The sequence below is a fragment of the Anastrepha obliqua genome, chromosome 5 (assembly GCF_027943255.1).
Source record: "Anastrepha obliqua isolate idAnaObli1 chromosome 5, idAnaObli1_1.0, whole genome shotgun sequence".
Taxonomy (NCBI): domain Eukaryota; kingdom Metazoa; phylum Arthropoda; class Insecta; order Diptera; family Tephritidae; genus Anastrepha; species Anastrepha obliqua.
The window spans coordinates 19,649,783-19,677,329 of NC_072896.1; the positions used below are offsets into that span (position 1 = coordinate 19,649,783).

The 27,547-nt window shown below is 35.9% G+C and overlaps 1 protein-coding gene across 1 annotated transcript in view; it reads left to right on the top strand.

Annotated features, from left to right (window-relative positions):
- The window catches only part of LOC129249090 (myosin-VIIa), a 104,858-nt gene that overhangs the window by 54,311 nt on the left and 23,000 nt on the right, over window positions 1-27,547 (top strand). Inside the window, exon 3 of the mRNA XM_054888716.1 lies at window positions 16,354-16,456. Coding sequence (XP_054744691.1) covers window positions 16,439-16,456 — 18 coding nt within the window. The 5' untranslated portion in view covers window positions 16,354-16,438. The remainder of the gene's footprint in view (window positions 1-16,353; window positions 16,457-27,547) is intronic.

Genomic DNA, 27,547 nt, shown 5'->3' on the forward strand with positions numbered 1-27,547 from the left:
GTGCAAGATTTCTGCACGTTTGGGAATTGGCGGTGGCGGATACCGCTTACAATACAATTTTATTACCTGTATGAGGCATGCAGTAGCAGAGATGTAGTGCAACGAATCAAGATCCAGTGGTACCAGCCTTAAAAGTATTCCGATAGTGGTGGTAACAGAGAAAAAGAAGAGCCTAATCTGAGTTGAAAAACCAAGTAAAGTAAAGATTTTATAATCGGCCATTTAGCTAGGGAAAGACTGTTGAGAGAAGAAAAATATAAATGCACTCAGATATTGCGTTCTCAGTTGCCGAGCTTTTATAACGCAAATTTTCCGAAAATCCTACACTTAAGGTGTCCGTAGACGCGTCGGATTCATAAAAAACCAACCGTCTTATTATTCTGGGATTCTCAATTTTAATTGTGTAAATGCTGTCACCGTGGATGTTAATCTTCTTCAGTTATTTGAAGCATGAAAAATTTTCAGCTGACTGAACCTCGTTAAAATGAAGATTAACATAAGACACCAAGAGCTTTGCTCATTTATAGCTCCTCGATTGTTTCCGATGGCCGAATAATTAATTAAATTTCTGTTGCAGAATTCGGTAGCCGATGGAGGGTATACAACTCCCTGGTTACGGACTAAAGAAAAATGAGAATCGAATGATATGAGAATATCTGGCTCAACTTCAAAGCTTGTACGACTACACTTAAACTCTAAACCCCATCAATGAAGAGTTGGAAATGAAGAGGCATATTCCCTTAACATTTGCACCATTTCTTTATGATTTTTCGCTGCTTTTAAAATACAGCAATTCAACACTGTACGGTTTTGATTTTCCATTATAAAATTACCACTCACACGCCATTTGAGGCTGGCTAAACAAATAATGAGTTAACTGATCAAAATAAAAATGTTTGTGTATTCAAATGTAAAATTAGGTAAAGGTTGGTAAGAATTGAACGGGTTAGCCTTTATGCACCCAGATCGATCTATTGTGCGCCCTTATGTGCTCAATTTGAATTATTTCCTATTGCGAGGAATTGAATCAGCTCCTTAGGAGGGACAATTTGTAAGTCTTCATCCTCTAGTAGGTATGAGCCTTGGATTCTCTGTCTCATGCTTCACAATTGGTGACTAAGTATTCCGTGGACTCCTCTTCATCACAGAGGAACCTGTATAAACTAGTGATATATAAAACAATTGTATTGAAATGTTTATTTAAGGCGAAGTGGCCTGTAAGTGCTCTGCAGTGTAGTATGAGGCCCTTTTTATCTAGGGTTAGAGTAGATTTTGCTCTGTTGGTATTTAAGTTCAGGAACTTTTTGAAGTGAGCAAGGGCATTTGCGCCGCTCCAGTTTTTATTTGGATTCATTTTTTGGTTTCCTGTTTTAGGTTGTTTGCTTTCCCCATATAAAGTGGCCCGTTATCAGTTCCCTCTGCTTAGGGGCAAGAGGAACTGCAACATTCGGTCGGACATGACCATCTGCAGCCTCTCTTAGCCTGCCAAGCTTACTTGTGGGTGAGAGTAACCCGTTTTCTAACCGTGGCTTTGATGGCTGCAGAAGGGAGTGGCAAAACGGGCGCCGGGCCAAAGAAGTTCTTTACTCTGTACTCTACGTTGAACCTCCCGCTGAGTTTGTGATCTAAGATAACACCTAAGTGTAAGTGCGCAAGTGTAAGTGCATAAGTCTAATCAAGCATCACTCTGGTGGTATTTAAGCCAAAATACACAGTATCAAGGTTCTCAAGTGCATGCCAAAAAATTGCGTCATTACTCAGAATCGAGAGCAATGCCGATCTACTACAGACCATATATTATTTGGTGTGTAATTGATATTGTCCATGATATTTCAATTATATTTTCTAGTTCACTCCTTTTTAGTCTGAAGGTCGTTAGTTGCTAATTTGATATTTAAGAGCAAAGCAATAAGACAACGTCACGAGTTTGCTCGAAAAGTTCATTGTAACTAACCAAAAAAAGCAAATAGTTACAGACATTTATATGCACGAATTTGTACGGTGCTCGATTAACGAAAAACTTGGCAAAAAATCTGTCCAAAAAACTGGTTTAAAAATGCCATACTTTGCACCTATGAGCAAATGATTGCAATTAATGCCAGTACAGCAGCATTCAGCTTTGAGCGAAAAAAAAAAATCTTACAGCTATTCAGCTAAGCAGCATGCGAGGGGCAACCAGCTAAAGTGGCAACAACAACTGGTTGGTACCCACGAACCAGTGCATCAGCACATCGGTCAACCAGTTAACCAACTTTTGGCAACATAATAAATTGTAGTTCTACGGTGTCGTCCAGGCTGGTTCTGTCAACAGCTGCGAGAAATGCGACAAAGTCATCGCAAACGTATCATTTCGATATGATTTTTCTCTTCTTTTCTTAACTTCTTTCTTACCTGAGTGCGTGTTTACATGGAAAAGGCATGTGTGACCGTTATAAAATGTCTCCGATGTGTTTACATGCATACTTGTGTGTGTGTGTGTATGCATATTTTATAGGTGTGTAAAAACGTTTTAACATGTTACAAAACGTGCAACCAGTTTGTTGTGATAACCGTACAAAATCGAAGCGTTTGGCAGCGACACACAATTTTTGTGCTTTGTATTTGTTGTTGGTAAGTGCCAGCGTCACCGTTGTATTGTTGACAGCCAGCCAGCTAGAGAACTAGCGAGCCAGTCAGCAGAAGTATGACAGTTCTTGCAACATGACGTGCAACGTCCCAGGCACAGCAATAAGGTGCAGCAAGCTAATATGTACAAGGTGTGGCTAATAAGTAACGAGACTGAGGCTGTTAAATTTTTTTTTTGGTTTTAATACACATTTAATGAACCATTAAAGCGACAGTGCCGGAGATCTTCTTATGACAGATTCTGCGATTTTTTTTAAGCCAAAATTAATTAATTAATAATAATTACTTATTGTCTCGAAACAGTTCTAATAGCAAAGGGAGCAATAAGAAAAAAAATTAAAAAAAAAAAAATAATCAAAAAAAATTTAAAAAAAAATTTATAAAAATATTAAAAATAAAATTAAAAAAAAATTAAAAAAAAAAATTAAAAAAAAAAATTAAAAAAAAAAATTAAAAAGAAAAAAAATTCGCTCCTTCAGATTCGTCTGTCAATCCCTTTCACCCCTTCAATGGGTTTAAGGTAGTAGTCTGGTAACTTAAATCTACTACCCGCCAGAACTATTGATGTGTAGAAAAACATATCTAAATTTCAGCTCAATCCGTTAGATAGAAAATTTGTTTTCACGACGGTCATCCGGAAAAACGTTGTTTTGAGAAAAACGCGTTTAAAGTTTTAGCGGCTCAGCGTGCGCAAGTATGAGCCGCTCTCATGTATGTGCTATAATTTCGTCAATATTTCGAATTTCGGTCTAAAATTTGTACAGTATATTACCAATATATCGCACTTTCAAAATATGTAAAAAACCGAAATTCGAAATTTTCAAAATAAGTTACCAGACTACTACTTTAAATCAATCAGTAATATAAGTCTTCTTCTATCAGCTCCTTCAGACGCGTCACTCTCTCTCTCTCTCTCTCTCGCTCTTACACAGATTCCTTTAACAAACTCATAACCTGTTCGTTTTAATGCATTTTCACCTTAAGAAGCAGGTAGAAGTCGCACAGCTCAAAACATGGCGTAACAGGCGGATGATCTAATACCGAGATGTTGATTGAGAACAAGAGGCGGGGTAGTAGTATTGGAATTTGTAGTGTCACTCAAGCTGCATTAAGAGCCCTTGCTAGTCCACGCTGCTTTTCGAAAGTAGTCGGTGAATGTAAGACAAAACTGAACAGTGTTGCAAAACACAACAAAGTTTGTCTTATTTGGGTGTCTGGACACTGTGGTATTACAGGGAACGAGTTGGCTGATGACTTGAACCTTCTCTAGGTGCCAATTGTGCATCGATTCAACTATGGATTGGCGACTTCCTGAGATCTACCCATTGAAGACGTGGGTTTAAGTTGGGCTGCTGTAGTGCAGCCAAGTGCTTTCTGAATGAACCAAAGAGAATATTAGCAACCTTTCTCCTAAAACTTAGTAGGAAGCACCTGAGAATACTGGTGGGTGTAATCAAAGGGCACAACGCCTGTGGCCAGCATATGGCTACCATGGGAATCATTGGCGACCCAATGTGCCCATCTTGCCGTGTGAATGAGGATACTGCAGACCATTTTCTCTGTAACTGTCCGGCGCTTTTTAGAATCAGGCTTAGGCTGTTGGGGTGCGTACTGAGTATGGATAAAGTTCATACTCTTCCTCTTCCGGATCTCTTAAGATTCATTAATGAATCCAAGAGATTTGTGGAAGAGTCACCTCAAACCATGGTTAAAGTTCATAATCTTCCCCTTCCGGATCTCTTAAGATTCATCAATGAATCCAAGAGATTTGTGGAAGAGTGACCTCAAACCATGGATAAAGTTCATACTCTTCCTCTTCCGGATCTCTTAAGATTCATCAATGAATCCAAAAGATTAGCGGAAGAGTGACCTCAAACCAATTTTTCCGTCTTACCATCCATACTATGATATATCCATCCTCTCTCTCTATTCCTTACACTGTCATCTATCCGGGACTTGTCCAATCGATAAATATAGCAAGCTTTGTTTTTATAAAGACTTTGCATTTTTCCAATAATTTGAACTCTATCTTTTTATTCTTTGTTCACTTCGCTCGGCAGTGTATTGCTTCGACAAGACTCTACCATCATTGGCATCAGCTAAATCACGCAGCATCGACCTTCTCCAAGTATTCTTGGGCCGACCGCGGTCTCTGCTCCCTTGCGGGTTCCAGTGCCATTCTCGTGATGCTATCTGGTGGTTTTGGTCTATTGCCACTTTCTGCGTTTGATTAGCCATTGAATGGGTTCCTCATTCGTTGATTCCCATAGCGCTTCATTGCTGGTGATGTTCGGCCAGAATATTCTACAAACTGTGCGGAGGCATTTATTGACTCAATATTGTAGTCTCTGTGTGATGGTGTTAGAGACCATCCATGTTTCACTCCCTCACACAAGAGCTGAATATTTGCAGTTTAGACCGCCTGAAGGCTTGCGAATTCGCCCATACTGTATACATTTGCGCATACGTCGCCCTTACTCTGTTTAGCCTGCAGTTGACATCTTCTGTGCTTATTCCAAAAAGCTTGCAAATATAGTTCGTGAGGCTGGGTTGCTAGTAGGTAATTGCTAAGAGTCTCCATTGCCGTACAATGCGTATCGGGAAGATATGATTGCTGTTCCCGAGAGTGTGCAACTTGATCCGAAACTTTCGACTCTTGCACAAAAATGTCACTGGAAACAAATGACTTGCCGCTTCCCAGTTGGAAAGGGAGATTTTAGGATCTTACACCAGATTTTGTTCAAAAGAATAATATTTAGTGAGACGAGGCGAAGTTTCATCTCAGGTGTTATGTAGTCAAACAAAATTACCGTACCTGGTTGAACGGAAGAGTGGCACATGACTGTCGCCAAGCCAATGCAACAACAGAGATTGGTGGATTTTTGGGTAGTTCCATCTTTTCTTCGTTTTTGTTCAAAAATGATGCTAGAAATGCAAGATTTACAAAACCATATTTACCCATTTACCAACATTTTGCAAGGCTGTAATTGAAGACATGAGTTTGGACGTTCTTTGGTTCACATAGGATAACGCACAATGCCGCACCACCCATGAAATAATGGAACTTTTGCACGTCAAGTTCGACTATTAGGTTATAAGTCGCCTTAGTGATGTCAAATGGCCGATTTGGAGTTATGATTTTACTGTGTTAAACTTTGCTTGCAAGCAGTCTTCAAAAATTGATGCTATGCAGAGAATTCAGAAATGATTGAAATCTTAAACGCAGGCATATTTTAAACCATTTGAGCTAGAAATTGTCAAATAAAACGTAAATTTAAATTTACAGAATTAGAAAACATAAAAAAAAACTGAACTTCCATTTGGAGCACCCTTTACCACCCATACGAATACGAATACGTGTCGTGGTGATCGCTACAACATTTCATTTCTGTATTGCTGCCACAGCAAACCGGCTGAACCAACGGCGCTCCAAGACATTTGCAGCTAAGAAGAAAGAAGGCCAGTCGTGCTGTTATTGTTGCGTATTTGGAACAGTGCAATTGCACTCGCATCATTCGCCGGAAAAAGTTAGCTAATAAATAACTTTTTGTCTATTACACTGTTTGTTGTTGTCGCACAGCACTTATGTACATATATACATACATATGTAAACACGTTTGCTGCACAAGAGCTACACGTAAGTGTAGTAGCTGCGCCAACAGCTTATCAGAGAAATTAAAGGTGTACCTGTTAATTGGCTGTCTCTAATTGCAACTTTCTGGCTATCAGGAGTGGTTGGAATGGGTTCAGCAATTAATTATCTCATGTTCGCGTGAAAAAGATTATTGTGACAATACGAAAGTAATATCTGGGTTATGTGCTATATTTTTCCGTAGTTATTTTTCTTATTTCTTGTTAAACAACGGAGTTATGGGGTTTTACAACTTTAAAGGTGTGTGAAATTTTTTTTGTAAACAACTTTTTTTTTAATTTTTTCCAAAATTTTTTAAAAAATATTCAGAGTGGAAGTGGTTAGGATGTGGTACCTATTCAGTATGAAACTTCTCCCCGTAAATATCACATTTTTTATTTTATACCAACTAACTCCAAGCTGCAGAACGAGGCAATGCATTGCCTACTGAGAGACATCTGTTCCTTCAGAATTAGGCTTCAAAAATCCTATACCCCATACGAAGTCTCAATTTGGATGGTACTACAAACTCTAAGGATTTTAGCGATACTTTACTACCGTAAAATTGTTATTCTTAATCTCAACTAGAACATTGCCGGCTTTAGATCGTCAGAGGATACTTTGCGATCTCCTAAGTCTAACCCATTCAGCGCTATTTTTTGGTAAGAGGGCCTGATACAACTTAGAAGGTGTAGAGACGTTATTGTAAAACGGTGGTCGGCCTTAGCTGGTCAGAGAGTCCTTTGGAATCCAAGAATGTAAAGGAAAAATGAATTCTTCTCGATCATACTAACCGGCGCCAGTTGGAAACACCAAGCGAAGACAAGTCTTTCTCCACCTGATCTTTCCCGCGTAAAGGTGACCTTTCTCTTCCTATGCTACCACCAGATGGCACCGCTTCGCATACTTTCAGAGCTGGAGCGTTTCGGACAACGTAGCCCAGCAAACGAAGCCGCTGGATCTCTATGCGCTGCGTTATGTTTATGTTGTCGTAAAGCTCATACAGCTCATTGTTTCATCACCTACGATACTCGCTGTCATCAACATGCAAAGGCCCAAAAATCCGCAGCAGAATTTTTTCCTACTGCTTCGCTTTGCTTCTTTATTGAGTTTGGAAAAGGTAGAACTAACAGCGCGGTTGTTAAGGCCGATGATGTCGATATCATCGGCATACGCCAACAATTGTACGCTCGTATAAAAAATTGTGCCTGAGCGATTAAGTTCTGCCGCTCGCACGATCTTTTCCAACATCAGGTTAAAGAAGTCTCATGTCAGTGAGTCACCCTGTCTGAAACCTCGTTGGGTATCAAACTACCCGGAGAGGTCCTTCCCAATTCTGACGCCGCTGTTGGTATTGAGCAACGTCATTTTGCATAAACAAACTTCTAACTTCAATCTTTGTAAATTACAAAATTTCCTTAATGGTTTCATCAACCTCTGATCAATATCTGATTCAATAGAAAGTTCTACCCAAGACATGGAGAGAAGTAGTTCTACCCATTAGTTATACCCCTGCAATTTTACCGAAAAAGCTCCTCATAAAAAATCATTTGCGCTTCGGAGGCGGCATGGATTTAAATCTGAAGTCAGTTTAGCTCCACAGCCGATATACTAGAAAATTAAACCATATAACCCTATGACTCAAGCTTCCAGCGGTACATCCAAGTAATCCTATTCACAATTCTAGTAATCCAAGATAATCCTATTAACTCAATGATATTCGAACCTAATAAACCCATGAACTCAAAGCTTCCCATAACCCCATAACCTAGTAGACCTATCACCGAGGGCATAAATCACAGCTAATCTGCATTATTGAAAAATATCACATAGCTGAAGACGACTTAAAATCTAAATACTCAAACCCAAAGCCTTTGTAGCCCCATACTCCCAGAATCAATCACAGGAATCTGTATCGGCAGCGGACTCTGTCATGGAAAAATACAAAACTCTCTGTGTTTGTGAGCTACCCTCGGAAAATGTTACTAAAAAGAATACAATAGATCGTCCTTCAATATATTAGTTTAGGGAAAAATAAATCCATGATTTTCTCGCTAGATGGCTGTAGTGATCGATATCTCGTAAAGCATCGATCAAACAAGTTAAAGTTTATGCTTGTTGTCAAGGGGACATTTCGCACTAAAAAACTCCGTCGCTGTTTTTTGATTGTCCCATTCAGTTGGGAATTACAGGGTGTTAGCAATGGATGCCAACAAAGACGGGCATCAACTATCTGTTAGTTAGCTAAATGACAGTACAGAGTCGAGAGTAAACCCGAAAAAAGAAAATCAGTAATGGATTTCAAACGTAATAGTGTGATTGCATTATATTTGGCTAGAAAATCACAACCAGCAACAATCGTGAGCTCGAGTACCTTAAAGTAAATAAATTTTTTGTTAATCGCACCATCACTCATTACAATGATACTGGTAGCATCGCGAAACGTCATGGAAGTGGTCATCAAAAGACTGCAACGTCACTTGAAATGGTTCAAAAAGTGAAGAAGCGACTTGAGCGAAATTCCCAGACGAAGTGCCAATCAAATGGCGAAAGAGCTGAAAATATCTAACCGTAGCATCCGCCGCATACTAGAGAATGATCTCAAAGACAAGCCTTACAAGATCCAAAAGGCGCATGATCTCACACCAAAGCAGCAACAACTCAGACTTTAGAGATCGAATGAGTTGCTTCGCTTGGCCGAAAGCGGTCAATTTCCGAACATTATGTTTTCTGACGATAAAATTTTTGAAATTGAGCAATTGGTAAACTCACAAAACGTTAGAGCTTATTTCACCCACCGTTCATACGAGAATTTGAGTCATCGATTGGCCACCAGGAGGCAACGCAAGCCACAGGTAATGGTTAGGACCGCTGTAAGCGCAGATGGGCGCTCTCCAATCGTTTTCATTGAGCCTCGCGTCAAGGTAAATGCGAAATTTTATTGGGATCTGGAGCTTGCTTTGAAGCCGTGGGCAGACAAACATTTTGGTGGCCGATCATGGACGTTCCAAGAGGACTCAGTCTCAAAAAGGACTCAAAAAGCTCGAGTAAACCAAGAATGGCTAAAAAACAACATTTCGAACTTCATAACGTCCACACAATGGCTCTCAAATTCACCAGACACGAATCCGATGGATTATTCTCTTTGGGCCATTTTGGAGAGTAAGGTCTGAACTAAAAGATTCGTCAGTCTCGAAGCGCTGAAAAAAGCCATTGCCCGTGAGTGGACCAAAATACCTGCAAGTCACACTCGGGTCGCTTGCGACTCCTTTCTGGGCTGTCTGAAGGCCAAAGTCAAGGCAAAAGGTGGTGAGCAAAAGTAAATTGGTTCTTAATTTTGTATTATTTTCACACATTTTTTACTTTGATTTGAATAAAAATAATTTTCCAAACTAAATTTATGGCCATTTTAATTGGTTACATTTCAAGTGCCGGACCCTGTATATTCTATCCGTGCGAAATAGTCGTCGCTTGGTGTTGTATTGAATTTCCCGTCATTGCCGCCTTTAAAATTGTGGCCGAAGGGGATTTTCGGGATCGAATGGTGACAAAATCTTAGGTTTACTTTTGTTGTGCTCCAAATTCTCTAGATGTTCCACACAGTTCGCAGTATTAAGGACGTTATTGCGTTAGACCTAATATAAATTGTTTTGAAAAATGAGAGTTGATAATGCAGACAGCTTTTCAAGGAAATAAAATTACGTACGCACACATTACATACATACACGCAATGTAACTTAAAAAATGCGTAAGCAGCATTTGCTAATTTTTGCGGAAATGTTCCATTTACACAATCCCAAGTTTGGTATATTTTTAATTTTTTGCACCTTTGTACCATAATTTGATATTTTACCACACTTTTATTATGTAACTTTCACACACATACACGCACATACATATACGAGTACTTGTATATTAAATTTAATTAATTCAGCATTGCAGTTGACCAGCTTAATGGCGTACCTACGCGCATGCGTCTAATTAAAAATACCGTATATCGTCGTGGCACCAAGCAGCTAGACAAAAAGCGAGACAGACCACAAGCTCCACATACGAGTATAGATACAAACAGGTGCATACATACAGGCAAACATTACACTAATATGCATTGTAAGTGAATAAATAAATAAAAAACTTTGCGAAACCGAATGTGGCAAGTGCGAGTCGCACGAAAGCAAAGTTAGATCAAGAGAAAAAAAAAGACGCAACGCAGCAGGAAACACTATTTTGAACGCGTTGCGTGTCACATAATAATTTCCTATATAAATGAATGTGCGTATGTGTGTGTAATGTCGATCATTTAAGCTGCAACTACTGCGGCAGTGTCTGTCTGCTCGCTTGTTTGTTGTTGAGCGGTTACGCAGGTTGGGATTGCATGCAACTTGTTGCACACATTCTCTTTTCAGCTGAGGCAGTTAGTTATGCAGAATTGCCACCGTCGCTGCCAGCATTGAAAGAAAAACAAAAATACAAAAACGAAGTTTCGAAATTATCAGCTAAACAGTGGCTGCACCAACAACGTCAACAAACCTGTGGCAACACTGCCACTATACCTCATCTGCTTAGTTGCTATAATAATTGTTGTTGTTTCTGCTTCTCTTTTGTTGCATTACCGCCGGCCGACCATTCGCCCGGCGAATAGCTAATTTACCGTAAATTTCATTCAACTTCACCTCAAATTCAAGGCAGAATCGACTACGACAAGGTAAAGCGAAAAGCGTAAACCATTGTATTTAAAAGGCAACAACAAAAGTAGCGCCAGCTACAACAAGTGCAACAATATAAACTATGACAACATGGAATGTGTTAATACGGATGTGCGTTTGTATGTGAAAAAAAAAAATTAAAAAAAAAAATAATAAAAAACCTGTGCGCCGGTTTGCGCTTTAGTTCTACTTGAATTTCACACTTCTCATGAAGTGAGAAATACAAGGTGCTGCTGCGTTTTTCGAGAAAATTATACTTCCCTTACTTCGGAAGCCGAATATTAAAATTTTTTTTTTTTAATGTTTTTGAATTACATATTTATTTTCCTTACCAGTTATTAGTCATGTAGAATTGATCGCTGCATTTTTATGGAAGGTAGTTTTCATATGGACGGCCCTCGTAGTCGAATGGGTTGGTACGTGACTACCATTCAGAAATGCCCAAGGTGCGAGTCTCCATTAAAGAAACATCAAATGATAGAAAAAACTTGTTCTAATAGTGATTGCACCTCCGCATGCAATGACACAGACTCCAGCTATATGTCTGCTCATGAAAAACCATCTGCCATTTGGAGTCGGCGTAAAGCTGTAGGTTCCTCCATTTGTGGAGAAACATCAACATGAACGCCACAAATTGAAGGAGGAGCTCTGCCAGTTATGCATATACAGCAAAATTCTTCTTTCGAGGTAAAATTCTCTGCAGCTGATTCCGTTTGACGATACGTGGCTTCATTACCCACTGTATTTAGTTGACCCCACATGATTTCTATTCGTTTTTTGGCATCTCAATAACAAGTCGCCAATTTCTGCCACCAAATACATTTTTTTGTTGTTTCTTGTTTTAGTAATTTGAGATGCCTGTGACTATGGCAATTTCAATTAGTTTCATGGCAAATTTAATTGCATTTTTATTTGCGACAGTCGCTGATGTAAGCATAGAAAAACAATGATGGATGATAAAAGCGGATGGTAGTGAATAACAAGCGCCTTTTCCCAATGCGTGATTGCAAGAAAATAAGACGTCATGTTGCTACTTTTTAAAATAAGATGCAATTCTAGCATCATGAAAGGTTCAATACTAAGCCAGGAGGTGATCAAATCCTTCCTTATTATGGAATTTCCAATAACTTAATAGCTTCGAGGTATTTGTCAGTCCAAGATTTTTTGCCTTTTTATTCTATGGGCCCGTTTACAGAAGCTTGTGTAAGTTCTTGGTTGAAATTCCCTTGAGAAGTGGCCAAGTTTCGTTTGTTACAAATATGCTAAGTTTTGCGTTTTACGATAGAAATATTGGCACCTGAATTCTTAGACAAAACTTCTACTTGCTACTGACCTCAAATGATGGCATACTTGTGGCCAGACGTTGCCTTTGGGAGAAGATTATGTATCAGTCTGTCTTTTAGTAAGGAATGGAGAGATCTACATTCACTTAAACGAAACTGAGGTTGGTTGGTACCTGAAGGAAAACTTTGGTTTTTTTTACGCACTGGATACTAAGCTGAAGGTTTTTTAATCGGAGATTTCGCAGTACTTAGTGCAGTGGAATAAATAATTGAAAGGTTGTAACATAGCAGGGATGCCGATTCAGAGTATGCAGCGAAAACTAAGTTGCCTAAAGGCGCTGGAGAATCTCGTACTAACAAAAAATTATCCAAAAAATATAAGTCTAGGCTGATTTCCGTGGCGAGAAAGAAATTTTGCACTTATCTGGGCACCCTGTAGTGTTTATAGTGACGAAATGGTTAATGAATTGCCAAACTGTATTGATTTGCGGCTCACTCATGGAACCAAAAACAAATATCGGCTCGAGTTTTGCGGAAACTGATAGATGAGTTTGAATTGCCAAACTGTATTGATTTGCGGCTCACTCATGGAACCAAAACCAAATATCGGCTCGAGTTTTGCGGAAACTGATAGATGAGTCCGTGATTTCATGTGCAAAGGACACTGATACAGTTTTTGCAGTCCAAATTGAAAGAATCGAAAAGAAAGGTAGCGGAGTTCCTTATTAAGCTGAGAAGGAGTAAAGAGTTGCAACTGCAAAGGAAGGGGGGAAAGAGCTACAACTGCAACTTACCAGGGCGCACAGTTCGAGAGACTCACAAAAGGCTACCATAGAAATCATCTGTCGATAAATAAATGCCTCAAGTTGGTAAGCGGATTCCAATTCAGAGCACTTCCTTTGTTTTTATCCGGCATTCGTTAAGGCGAGGAAGCTCAATTTTATGTCATATGTGTTAAGAATGAACCAATTCCATTCTCGATCCTTCAACTACTCAAAATCCTTAAGGAATTAGGCTAGCTGAAAATAGATTTGACTATGTATGTAATATTCCTTGCCTTACTCATTTCCTAGTCTTCGCTTTCCTTATTTCCAGATTTAGATATTTTTAGGTCTGAGGTGCAAGGGGTATCCATGCATGCGTGCTTGGGTTTTCATTAATGATCTAACGGCCTAGTCGAATGCAATGCAATACAATTAAAGAAATTTAAAAAAATGTCAAGAAAATATTCTCTGAAGCAAATTAATACATTATCAATTATCTGTTTTTATTTAATTTCATTATTTTAGGTAGGTAGCTAGGTGAAATGGTTGAAGTGCCAGTCAGGCACTCCTCAAGGAGCACTGAAGCGCCGTTTTGATACCATTATGAGACCTCCAACAGACAGATATCTACAGTCAGCCAGATCTGTTGATATAATGGAGAAAATTGATGGGATTCAGGTTGGCGCACTGCCCCAGGCTGTCAAAGAAAGGAGCACCCAGTGACCTTAATCGTCTAGCTGCCAAACACGGACATTTACAGAGAAAGTGCTCAACCGTCTCCTTCTCTGAAAGGTCCCCACAGCTTCTGCAATGGGGGTGAAATGATAAACCTAGCTTTTCCGCATGTGTGCCGATCGTCTAGTGACCGATCAACACAGCTACATGTTTGGAAATTGAATGGAGAAGAGTTCAAAGTACTTTCTGAGTCCTACGTTCATTGTACTGGGGAAAAAGTGTTTTCGAAATAGCACATAAAGAAATAGAATACTGTGAAGAATAATCCTTGTGTGGCTTGGCTTGGCCTTCTATTAAGCTATGATGGGCTCATGTTACAGTTACTCCTGAGGCTAGTAAGATAGCTGTATTTAATAAAGGAATTTGAAATGGATTGAAAGGTTTGATTCCTGCTGGTGGTCAGGAAGCTCCTAATTCAATTGTTGGAGATAATGTTCTGTGAAAAAAAGCTCAATAGAATGATACGAAAAATAAAACTTCTGATAAAATAAATAAAATTATTCCTCATCGTAGACCTAATGTTACAGGTAGGGTGTGTAATCTTTGGAAAGTTCCTTCACGAGAAACATCTCGTCATCATTGATAGACAGTTAAAATAGTAATAATATTACCTAATAAGAATAATGTCCTTGAACCCAGATCAGAGAAACGTTACGTGCACACCCAAGAGATTTTATCTCCTCCTTACAGGAGTTTACTAATTTCGTTGTGCACCATGGCGTCGTCAGAGCCTTGTTCGCGGCTTGACTATCGGAGAAAATGTTAATATCTTCCTCGCTCCCGCGTTGCCTAAGCTTTTCACATGATAAATTGGCTGATTTAGAGAAAACACCTGTTCCGAAGCCCGATTCCATCTTGGAACAGTCAGTGAAGACAGAGGTGCAAGCCTCGGTGCAGATTTTCCCTTCGACTCAATACTGCCTATTTGGAGAGATTGCCTTGGCACGACCCTCAAACTCTAGTTTGCGGATAGAGAGATCTGTTCGAAGTTTGGAGAAATACGGTGTTAACTGCCCGAAAATGCTACCATGTCGCTTGATAGATTGTCTCCAGAGGCCAATCTCCTTTAACCTGATTGCACTTTGGGCTGCAATGAACATGACGAAAAAGTCAATGGGAAGTAAGTGCACAATGACATTCAGGGCAGCACTGGGGCAAGTTTTACATGTTCCGGTGATGCCAATGCATGCAGTCCTTTACACCCTCCCCAGTTTGTTGATATTATGCCCTTCCGAAGAGCTTCCCACCAAACCAGGCAGCCATACGTTAAAATTGACAGAACCACTGTGTGTGCATCCACAGTACGACCTGTGGCTTGAATGCCCAGTTTTTGCCGAACACAGATTTGCAGGAGTAGAAGGTTATACTGGCCTTCTTTACCCGATTTTCATTGTATAGATTCCAATGGAGCTTGCAGTCAAGTATCACTCCAAGATACCTAACTTCCGATGAAGTTATTATCTTAATTTACTGCATTTTATATTATTCTATTATTATATTATATATATATAATTGCGCGTACACCCTTTTTGGGGGTTTGGCCGAGCCCCTCCTCCTATTTGTGGGGTGCGTCTTTATGTTGTTCCACAAATGGAGGGACCTACAGATTATATTTAAATATGTTTTATTTATATCACTTTAATTTAAATGAATATTATTTTTTCTTTTTCTTTAATAAATTTTGTTCTATTTTATTTTATTATAATTTTGTTTTATTACATTTTATTTGTTTCGTTATGTTTTCCTTCTTGTTATTGTATTTTATACATTATTTTACATTTATTTTTTAATTAACTTTATTCTATTTTATTTTATTATAATTTATGGTATTATTTTGTTTCATTTACTTGAATTAAATTACACTTTTTTCATTCTACTTTATTATTTTTTTTAAATTTAATTTTATTTTATTCTATTTGTTAATTTAAACATTTTTTTGCTTTACTTTTTATGCTATGTTGTTATTCTATTCCTGTTTTTTTTATTTATTTTAGTGTAATTTAAATTTAAATTTATTTTGATTTAACTAATTCAATTTTTTTATTCTTATTTTATTTTTTAGTTAATATTCTATTTTATTTTATGCAATTTTATTTTGTTTGGCTAATTCAATTTAATCAAATTTCTTAAATTCCATTTTATTTTGTATTTTTCTGTTTTATTATATATTAATTTTTTTCTTTTATTTATTTATTTATTTATTTTATATTTTTATCCGTTTTTATTGTTTTTTATTTTATTTTATTTTGCGTTATGGTATTCTATTTGGTTTTGTTTCATTTTATTTTGTTTTGCTTTATTTTATTTTATTTAAATTTATCTTATCTCATCTTATTTTCTGAAATTCAATCTTATTTTATTTAATTTTGTGTTAGTTGGCTTGTTTTTTGTGTAGGTAAATAAAAATAATTTATTATATATTATATATTTTATTTATTCTATTTTATTTTTATTTTTACTTTTTTTTATTTTTTATTTTTTTATATTTTAACTCCTGCTTAATTTTTGTTTATTATTTTGAATATTATTTGTTTTGTTGCCATATATATTTTATTGCTAAATTTTGTATCCAATTCATATTAATTCTTCGTTTTCTCTTCCATTTTCAGCAACTAGTCGCATCTATAAATTCTCCTCATCATATTTGAGAAATTTCGAATATTTTACGCTAAAATTGGTCAATGAAGTTCAAAAATGGTGATTGTAACACGAGTAAGTATCAATTGCAATATTCACATAAATTTACATAAATTTATCTTCATCACAATGCTCTATAAGCCCAAGTGTGTTCCACAGCGGACAATCGCTTCAACCTAACCTAAATTTATCCACTTATCTAAAAATTGTTCCACAATACACTCCCACCAACAATTACTCATACGCAGCGAATTTCCATACTTTTCTGAACATAAAAATAGAAACTATTTGCAATTGACTATTAGACATTGCCTTGTTACATGTTTTTAATCTCCAACCTCAATCTAACCGACCAGTTTTGAATCTGTGATCTCCATTTAAGAATGTTAGTGATGTTAAACGGAAATGTGAAAATAATTATGGCTGCTTTCGAGTAGAGCATCAGTTTTTTTGCATATGCAATTCTTGAGTACTGCATTTTCTATTGCCATTGCACTCATCAAGGAACCTCCCAGCAGTTCTGAGTTTTATAAGATGCGCGCATGTACAAACACATGTACATATACATATGCAATAAGTATAGCTTTGTATCTGGAAATAATAGCATACGAATCATTTACTCTTTACCCACACTGCTTCTTATCGTGGCATTGCATCTTTTTGCATTATTTATACGAATAAAATTTTCCACATTTTCGTATAATAAATTTCCTTGTAAGTGGCTATTATTCTTGCTTTAATTTTTATTTCCATTTTTCATACATACGTAGGTACTTGAATATATGTACGTACATACTTTTGTTCTGTCTATTTAAGTGACTCTTAGCAAATGTCTTGATAATTATTTGCGGCTCCCGGCATACAAAGCAGTTAAAAAATGGATCTGCCGGGAAATATTAAAAAATAGGTATAAAAAAGGCATTCATAAAATATTGGGCAAATATTAATGATCTCTTGAAATAATGACAATGTTTTGCCTCCAGTTGTATTTTATACGAATGACTCTTCCCGTTCTTTAACTTTCTGGAAATAATATGTCTATTTGTATGTCCCGTTTAAAACTCACATTTCGTAGTCTAATAAATTTACGGTATTGTTTTTGCACACAGTAATTAAGGCATGATAAGAGACTGGCAGGTACCATAGAAGGTCTCAAAATTGGACGACGGATTAGGAGTCCCGGCACATTGCTGTGCTCTGAGGATCATCAGATTTACCTCATGACGTTCTTCAGGCAAAAAAAAGCTCTTAAACTTTTTATTTATTAGCCAGGTGATCATAAAAGCTTTGGCTTTATATTATATGTATTTGTTCTGAAACTATTGTGGATAACAAAAGACTAATTGAAAGGCTGAGTATGTCCCTTCTCCAACGAAAGTGGCTTTCAATCTGATATCGTTGTAAGTAATTACAAGATTCCAAAAAGGACGTTTCCATCAACTCTTATTGAGCGGAAGTTTACAGATTTCCAAACTACTGCAAAGTTTTTCAGGTTGAACAGAAGTTCCCACCATAGAAACAGTGAAGATGTAGACCTATTCACAATTTCCTATATCTATGCACAGAGCTACAATTGGTCGGACTCAAACCACTAGGGTCATGCTTTTTAAATAACTTGCCCAGAGAATGGACGTAGAAATATCACAGACTTCATCAAATTTATTTTTTAAGGGTGAACGGAACAAGGATTGTTCCATATTACAGGAGCCCTGACTAGAGTATTGTGCCTCTTTGGGACACTCACAGTAGGCATTCACAGTGGGCAATTACTGATACATCTTCGAGTGAGAGTATGAAACCTCGCCATTTATACTCTCCAAAACCTAGCCTAAGCTTATTGGTCGTGTAATTTTTCTAGCTTAGGTTGCAGACAAAGTGGAAGCAAAGCCGAAGACGAATTGCTTGCGTTGGGGGCAAGCTTGTGAGTGTTCATAGTGGAAGGTGAACGAAACGTAATAACAATTAAATTGGATTCGTCTTTAGATAAGCAATTGTCTCTAAATGAAGCAATTGTCTCTAATTAAAGGTAAAACTCAAAAAAAAAAAAAAAAAATTAATTCACGAAATAAATTTGGTCTAGACAGTTTGAAGAGTTCCGGCAAGACAAACAGAAATTGTTCAAGTATTCAAGAATGCCAATTTATACGTTTGAACACATTTTTCCAAAAATTGAGCCATTTATTCAATAACAATGGACAAATTTCGATAAAACTCCAATTATAGGATATAATGTGGATATTTAAATGAGAAATGTTTACTTATTTGGCCACTGGGTTTGAGATAGGTGTAACACCTTAAGGGGTCCCGGTGGTCTAGACCTCTCAAATGTAGGTTTTTTATGAATTTTTTTTCACAAAATAAAAAAATGAAAAACGATATTTAAATTTTTTAGGCTTTTTATTTAACTTTTTTTATATAATTTTGTTTTTTATTTAAAAAATTTAAAAATTAAACAATTTTTTTTTATTTAAAAAATTACAAATTAAAAAAAAATGTATTCAAAAAATTTAAATATTAAAAAAATTTTATTTAAAAAATTCAAAAATTGAAAAAAATTTGTTTTTTCTAATTTGAATAGTTAAAAAAATGGTGCTGAAGCTTAATTTTTAATTCGAAAAACAATATTTTTGAGTTTTAAGTTCTTAAGGGGTCCCGGTGGTCCAGAGCTTGAAAATTTAGGGTATTTTCAGGATTTATTTTGTTTTCAATAAAAAATGAAATTAACATTTTTTAAGCTCAATTTTAACTCAATTTATATACAAAAATGAAAAAAAACATTTTTTTTTATTTTAATAATTTAAAAAATGGCGCTGAAGTTGACCCTCCCGAAAAATTGGACCTGGGCGGTTTGGCTCTTCTATTTATCTGAAACACAAAAACCAAAAAAATTATTTATCAGTATGACTGTAGCTATGTCCCGCTACTAGAATAAAAAAAATAGACAAAATGGCGCGGTTTTGAATTTGACACTCTAAAACTCGGGTTTTTTTTGCAGGTTTTTAATCAAAAAAATACGAAGTAATCAAAAGAATAATATGATTCTAGTACGAGCGATAGCCATTGATGTTGTGAACAACAATATTAAAATTTCAGACGATTCGATTGAATAGTTTTTTTTTTGTTTTTGAGAACACCATGCCGGAAAAGTAGTTTTGAGATAATTGAGTTTAAAGTCTTGTTCATTTAAATGGGATCATTGATGCCGCCGCGTGACGAATTTGACTCTACCTGCTAAAACGGCTGTAGAATCGAAAATACTGGGAATATCCTTCAAAAAAATTTTACAGTATATTCTTAAAAGCCAAATTTTGGAAATATCAAAACAAAAAAAAAACGATTTTTTGAAATATCTAGACAACCGGGACCCCTTAAATCACATAAAAGCACAATCTAAACTTTAAGAAAGTAACTCTTGTCCTATGCGACTCTTGGTCGGTGATTCTTCCAGAATCCAACTAGCGCTTCCGCACCATTTTGTTGCCACAACTTCGTTACGTACTTGTTTAACGGTCATTTACAGCATGACTATATCCAGTCTTTGCGGTTTAAGAACCTTATTAGGTTGTTGACGTCTAAGCCAGACAGTTGTTCGAGACTTTCGAACAGCGGTTGGCCCAGGGTTAACATTCTGTCCTTCCATATGGCAAGGCATTTGCAGAGGAAATGGAAGATTGTTTCCTTTTTCTCCGGTTGTTTACAACTATGACAATACGTGTTGTGAGTGATGTCCATTTTGGCTGCTTGTTCTCTGACAGACCAAAAGCCAGTTATGACTGCCGTTAGTCTCCAGACGTCCCGTCGTTTCATGTTTATCAATGTTGACGACTGTTTGAGGTTGTAGGTGAGCCATAACGTTTGATTAAATTGCCATTTTGTCAGTAACTCGCGTTTATGTTATAGTTCCAAACAATTAAATTAAATGTTAACTATTCACTACAGCAACCGATCCGTCTTTGAAAACGGTACCTCCTCACAGCTTCAAGGTAATCGCTTGCTCAACGTCTTCATCTTCGTCTTCGCTTGCACTCTGTCTGCAATTGTAGAATTTACGAAACTAAAACTGGATGGACTATAAAATTGCGCCACCTGAAATTTTCTCAAGATTCTGTTTAAAAAGCTTAAAATTTTGATAAGAAGTTGTTTAAGAGTCAAACCACGTCAAGTGGGCCCCGAATTTTCCATCAAATTCCCGATTTTAAAATCAAATGCATTTTTGGATAGAGAATTTGTCACATAATAATTGCTGTGAATAGTTTTTTTTTTATTTCGCTTTTTGTGAATGTTATTAACAATTGAATTTTTTTGCATGACATTCTTGTAAAATCAATATCTCAGAAACTACAATTGATAATTCGATGAAATTTATTTCGGTTACCGAAAAATGTTTACTCTATCGATTTAACGTTCAAAGACTGTGTATTTGTTGAAACAATAATTTTTAACAATAATTTTTATAAACAATCGCAATTATTTTTGCGTTCTTCACGCTCAAAATGGACAATATTACAGTCAGATTAAGCGCACAATGCTCACCTTTAATAATCTGTAAAAAAAACTTTGTTCATCCAATCCGTTCTGAAGATATCGAATTTTTTGTCAAACTATCTAAGGTTTTGTTGCGCAGTATAGTCTGGTGCAACGCGACGCGCTTCGCAGTTGGCCTTGCATTGTCCCATGGGATCATACGCTAAAACGTATATCACTTAAAAAAAGATTAAAGATTCGCAAATGAGGTTTTTCATTACTAGAATTTTTATTACATACATCCATATCTACATGAAAACATACAAAATTTAATTAGTAATAATAGTCTCGAAACAAGATGTGTCCTCGGAGAAGATTTTACTGCGAATTTTTTTGTTACTTGCAGGTTCGAAGTGATGAAATTGTCGCGTTTTTTATAGCTATTGCCTCATTGAAGCGTTTGGAATTTTTTTTTTCATGTGCATCATGATCTTTTTCTAAACAAAAAACAAAATCTATCGATTTGAACGCACCTTTAGCCCACTCGAAAAGAGCTTTAGCATCGCGAATATGATTTCCAGCAACACGCTGCATACTTGCTTGTTCGAAATACTAAATGTTTCACGCATTTGTTTCGATGTTACCTCATCTGGTACCGTTGTTAAAATTTGAATTTTATCATTTGCATTTTTTTTCTCACGTAAAGCAGACTTTATATTCTCCACAAATGCTGAATTCAAATTTTTTTTTCCTTGTTGAATATTTGCTCTCGCTGTATATTCATTTTTTGTTTTTGTTGATGATTTCTGCTATTATCTCTTTGACATTCATATCACTTAATTTTGAAAAATGTCGTTTTTTTATTGGCGGTTCACCAAGTTCTTGTAAAATATTGTTCACCTTTTCTAATTTCAGGTCATTCTGAATTTCCTGATTTTCAAAATTAGCTTCACTATCCGAACATTCTTTTGCATCAAAAGAAACTTCAGACTCATCGTTTTCTGCTCCTTGGTCAGCACTAGAAAAAATTAATCTAAATTTTCTGTCACAAATTTTGAGAACTTATTGACTTTATTTGCCTTAATAATAACTGTTCAATGCACAATATATGTTTATAAATATCAAGATTATACCCACTGTGGACTTGGACGTATATACGCTGCACTTTCAGTAACACTTCCATCTCTATATATCTTCATACGACATGGTTTGCAAACGTATTTACCGATGTATTGTTTGAATTTTACATCCCAGTGAGCGGTTATTTGGAATAAATTATGACGTACGCAATTATCAACGGATTGCAACACTCATTAGGTCGAACCATTTTCATAACAATACATAATAATTTTTTTCTAACCTCAAAGCATAGACAACATACTAGGAATCACAGCACGCTGACACTAGAAGTTGCGGCGACTGTACGACTCTGCAAAGCCATGTTCATGCAAGTTCGTTTTCGTGAGTAGTACCTCGACTGACAAAAAATTCGATATCTTCAGAACGGATTGGATGAACAAAGTTTTTTTTACAGATTATTAAAGGTGAGCATTGTGCGCTTAATCTGACTGTAATATTGTCCATTTTGAGCGTGAAGAACGCAAAAATAATTGCGATTGTTTATAAAAATTATTGTTAAAAATTATTGTTTCAACAAATACACAGTCTTTGAACGTTAAATCGATAGAGTAAACATTTTTCGGTAACCGAAATAAATTTCATCGAATTATCAATTGTAGTTTCTGAGATATTGATTTTACAAGAATGTCATGCAAAAAAATTCAATTGTTAATAACATTCACAAAAAGCGAAATAAAAAAAAACTATTCACAGCAATTATTATGTGACAAATTCTCTATCCAAAAATGCATTTGATTTTAAAATCGGGAATTTGATGGAAAATTCGGGGCCCACTTGACGTGGTTTGACTCTTAAGTTTTCAGGAATTTTGTACTGATACAAAATTTTGAGTTGCGAGTTACATGGTTTTTGTTGTAGAGTGCACTATACTTTAGTAAAAATATAAAAAAAATTTCATACCGAAAAACCAAAAAAAGTACTTCAAAATTCGCTATTTTTTTATAACCGAAGTTGTAAATAAAATCGAAAACAATTATTTACAAATATTGAAAAATTCACAACATATCAGAGAGTCCCTAAATAGTCAAAAAACTTCGCTGAAATGGTAAATAATATTTTCCGCATATTCGAAACTCAAATTCGAATTAAACCAATGCGCTTTTGCTTCCGCAATCACAAAATAATGAATTATAATAGAATTACGAAGCATGGAGATAATAAGAACTTAATTTGAGTAGCAAATGGCGCGTGACGAGGGGCATTTACGATATGGCAAACTCCCGCTGGATTTTATTTATATATCGTCTCTGCTTTCACACCCATCAAACTAACCGGAGATTGCCAAAATCGCGTTGATTTCATTGTTTATTGCGTTGCTTGCGAAATGTGCAAATATTTGCGCATGCGCGCTCTATATACAGCTATGAAGAGACACTTATGGACAAAATATTAGAAGCCCAATATTTTGATTATATTTCTTTAATTTTTTTGAAATTTTCCTTAATTTTTTATAAAAATATAGTGCATTCTACAACACATTTTATGTAAATTAAAGTTTCACAACTTGTATCACAAAAGATTTACGAAAATTAAAAAAAAAAAGAAAAATTCAATCGCATGGACGACATTCTTTTAAATGGAGAAAAACTATCAAGTATCAATGAGCATTTTGAGCCAAAAGCACGCCGTAGGTGCACTTGGAAAATAACTTAACGCTACAGGGAAATCTTTCAAAGAAGTCAAAGTCATCGCGCAGGATCGTGTACGTGGGAAGCGTTTTGTAGAGGCCCTATGTGCCATCAGGGTGGACAGGGATGAGGAGATTTTGAGCCACTTGTACTTTATTATACTAAAATTTAGTGGGCTATAAAACGGGAAGCAAATAAAAATTTAGTAATTAGTAAATTAAAATTAAGTATCATAAATAAAAATGTAGTAATTAAATTTTTTGTTTTTCAACGTTGGTTCGAATCTTTAGTTTGAGATGTTTATTATTATTATTCATTCATCTTAAGGGGGGAGCCTGGTTTATAAGGTCAAAAAAATCAATTTTTTTTTTTCGTTTTAAGCGATTCCTAATATATTTCAGAATATTTACACAAAGGTAGTTACGCTGTGACCGGACAGCTACAGTAAAAACTTTATCTTCTTTTCTCGACTTTTCATTTTTATGATTTCTTTGAATTGGCGAATGAAAAAAAAACTAATGAACCTTTTGAAATGAATCATAGCTTCTTCCCATCAATATTAAATTCTCTTCTATTTGAACTAACAAAATAGATAAAAAAAATTTTTCAAGATTTTTATACCAAGTTGAAGTGATTTTTTTTTATAGAAAGGCATTTTTTTCTTTAAAACCTCCAAAAAGTTGAAATTTTGGAATTTCTCTCAGTTTTCTTAGTTCATCTAGAATAAAAAATCATGGTAATAAGAAATCCATTTGAATTTTTTGCTTTAGATAATAATTATGAGCTGTATCTTGTACGCCAGTTGGAAACTCCAGCGCTGCAGCGCTCTACTAATTTCTATGTTAAACATTTTTTTCAACTTATTTTAACCAGTACAAAAAATTTTTATACTTTTTAAATGTTCATTAAAAGATAAAAAAACTTTGCAGTGCTAAATTAATTTTTTCCTTAAAAAAAAATCGCAAAGAGATGCAATTTTTAGACCTCATAAACCAGGCTAACCCCTTAAGTTTGAAAATTTGACAAAAATGTGTCGAATTTTTATAAAACTTGTGCAAAATCTCAAAATTTGATTTATCTGATATTTATTGTATAGTGAGCTATATTTTAATATAAAAAGAATTCTGAAAAAAATATCTCAAAACTGTTCAAAATATCGCGATTCTTTATTTTGCGCGTGACTGTATGTGTGCTTTATGTTTGTTTATGGTACACGTAATCCGAAGCCACATTGGAGTCAAGCTCAGATAGCTACAACTACAACAAAAGATTAAAATCATAATAATAATACTATTAGTACACAAATACATACACACATACAAACCTACATATTTGCTTACAACAGCGCTAAGTGCCAACCATTTCGACCGCAAACATGGAACGTTACACCTGACATAAGATTCAGGTCACGGTTATTACATCATCATAAAGCTCCAGCAATGCCAACTACGGCTGTAACAAAAACAACTACACTAGTTTTTAATGTCAATCAAAACACTGACGGCAACAGCAACCACATACAGCAAAAACGACAGCAACAGCAACAGTACCAACCTCCAAGTACTAAGCAAACGTAATGACAGTTGGTGGCATTTATAGGTTTTGTCATAAACTGGGCAAAACTGTCAAAGCACTACAGATTCACCAACCCATACATACATACATACATACATACATTTGCGCTATCTAGAGTTTCTGTAAAGCAATGAAAATGATTGCAGACACTCGAAGGCAAAGTATCCTGAGTTGATGAGTTCAACAGCAGCAATAGTCGTACAGCAGAAATGAAGTAATGAACTGTAGCAAAGCATAAAAACAAAATCAAAATCAAATCAGAAACGGAAGGGGAACTCGGTTCAGCGTTAAATGTTAAATGTTTGAGCGCGACGTTCAGTCCCTATCACTCACGCGAGTGGCTTGAAATGCCGCCGCTTTTCATGGTGAAACATAAAGTTGGTCGGTCAACGTGAATGTCAGTGGTAAAGTTGCTTGTTAGGGATGCCAGGCAGCGCATGTTGCTTAGTGCTGCCACATAGTAGTGCGCTATTTGCGTGCTTTGAAGTTCGCGGCTGTTATGCGTTTTGCAGCTGCCGCTTGGCGCACGAGACCTGTAGCAACGTCGAATGGGCTTTGCGGAAAAGAACGAATACAAAGTGCGGCTTGAAAAATGGGAACGAGCGGATGCTTTTTGTCACGCTTAAGTGAATTCCGCTTACATCGGCAACAATAATAACAAGCGAGATGCGTGCGAGCGCGCGCGCGAACCCTAAGTAAAGCAGGAGCAATGATTTGGCGTGGCGAGGCGTGCAGTGGAATGTGTAATAAAATTGAAAAAAAAAAAAATAATAATAAGAATAACTAAAGCCACTACCACATTGGCCATGGTGGTGTAATGGAAAGCACAACAAATGCAAAGTTATACAAATTCTACCTCAAAAATTCTGTGGTCGTATGCGCCATAGTAGCTTCTGTCGATTTAAGATAAAATTGAAATAGTTTTCTTAATAGCCTTCTAAGTACTCAAAAGGTCCCACAAGTTATTTATTTTCTTCATTTATTGTCATTCCATATTTAAATTTATGGAAAAAATTACGTTAAGATTGTTTACTGGGATAATCTAGCAAAAAAAGGGAACAGAGGTGGTCCGAACTTTGGACTTAGGCGACTATGTCATACGATCACAGAATTTAATGCAAAGTGGAGTGCATTGTGTTTGCGAGCTCTCAGAGTCTTTCCATAAATACCTTAACAAAAAAAAAATATATATATGTATGCTAGAGCTATGCCCTAATCGACTTGTTCTCTAAAAATATTATATATATATATATATATATATATATATGTGAATACGCATTAGGGCGGGTCAATTTGTACGGAATGATTTTTCGTCATCGTAGCAGATTTGGCTTCTTCATAATATTTTTAGAGAACAAGTCGATTAGGGCATAGCTCTAGCATTAATTTCGTGCTCGCCAAATTTTAAAGAAAGCTGTGCTTAATACAAAAATAGAAAAGAAGTTATGGCTGTGCAGATAGAAGCAGATAATAGACACTTTGTGTTGAAAGTAAATAAATTTTAAACTAAAATAATTGTAAATACTTTGTTAAGGTTTGCTCAAATACTCATTTTTTATAGATATTTTGTACGAATTTTTTGTTTTGAGAAAATAAGGTGCGATCGTTTTGATTTTATAGTATGTTATTATTGACATCAAAAAGTATACAAAAACAATATTTTCTTTGACATACTTTTTGTAGTAGTGTGGCACCAAAGTTAAAGGTAGGTGGCTTGTCAACAATATTTTGCTCTTCAGGACATCTGAAACAAAAAGTTAAACTGATTATTATTCTGTAGGCTTGTCATTCTGGCAGGTGCTATTTTTGTTTCTTTTCAGCCCTAACTTCCACCCGAAAAACATACCTTTTTTTTCAAAAGTCCGCCATATTGTTATTTTTCAAAAAATTTTCTCATTGTAAAGAAAATTTTAAATAAATTTTTGAAATATTGCAACATTCAATTGTTTTAAAGTTTTTTCCCAGTTTAAGTTTTCTTTACATACAAAAAACAAAAAAAATAAAAAAAACTATATGCAGCCACTTTTCCTATTGATAATAATAATAAAAATAATTGGCAGTACGCCCTTTTGCCGAGTAACTGGCCGAGTTCGTCCTCCTATTTCTGGAATGCGTCTTAAAGTTTTTTCATTAATAGAGGGACCTACAGTTTTATGCCGTCTCAAAATAGCAGATAGTTTTTTATGAGAAGCGTTTTCATGGCAGAAATGCACTCGGAAGTATGCCATTGCCTACGGAGAGGCGACCGCTATTAAAAAAAAAAATGTTTCTATCATTTTGTGTCATATACGGAAACTCAAATCTCTACACTTCCGAATGGTAGTCACGCACCAACCCAATCGAAATTGACTTTAGAGCT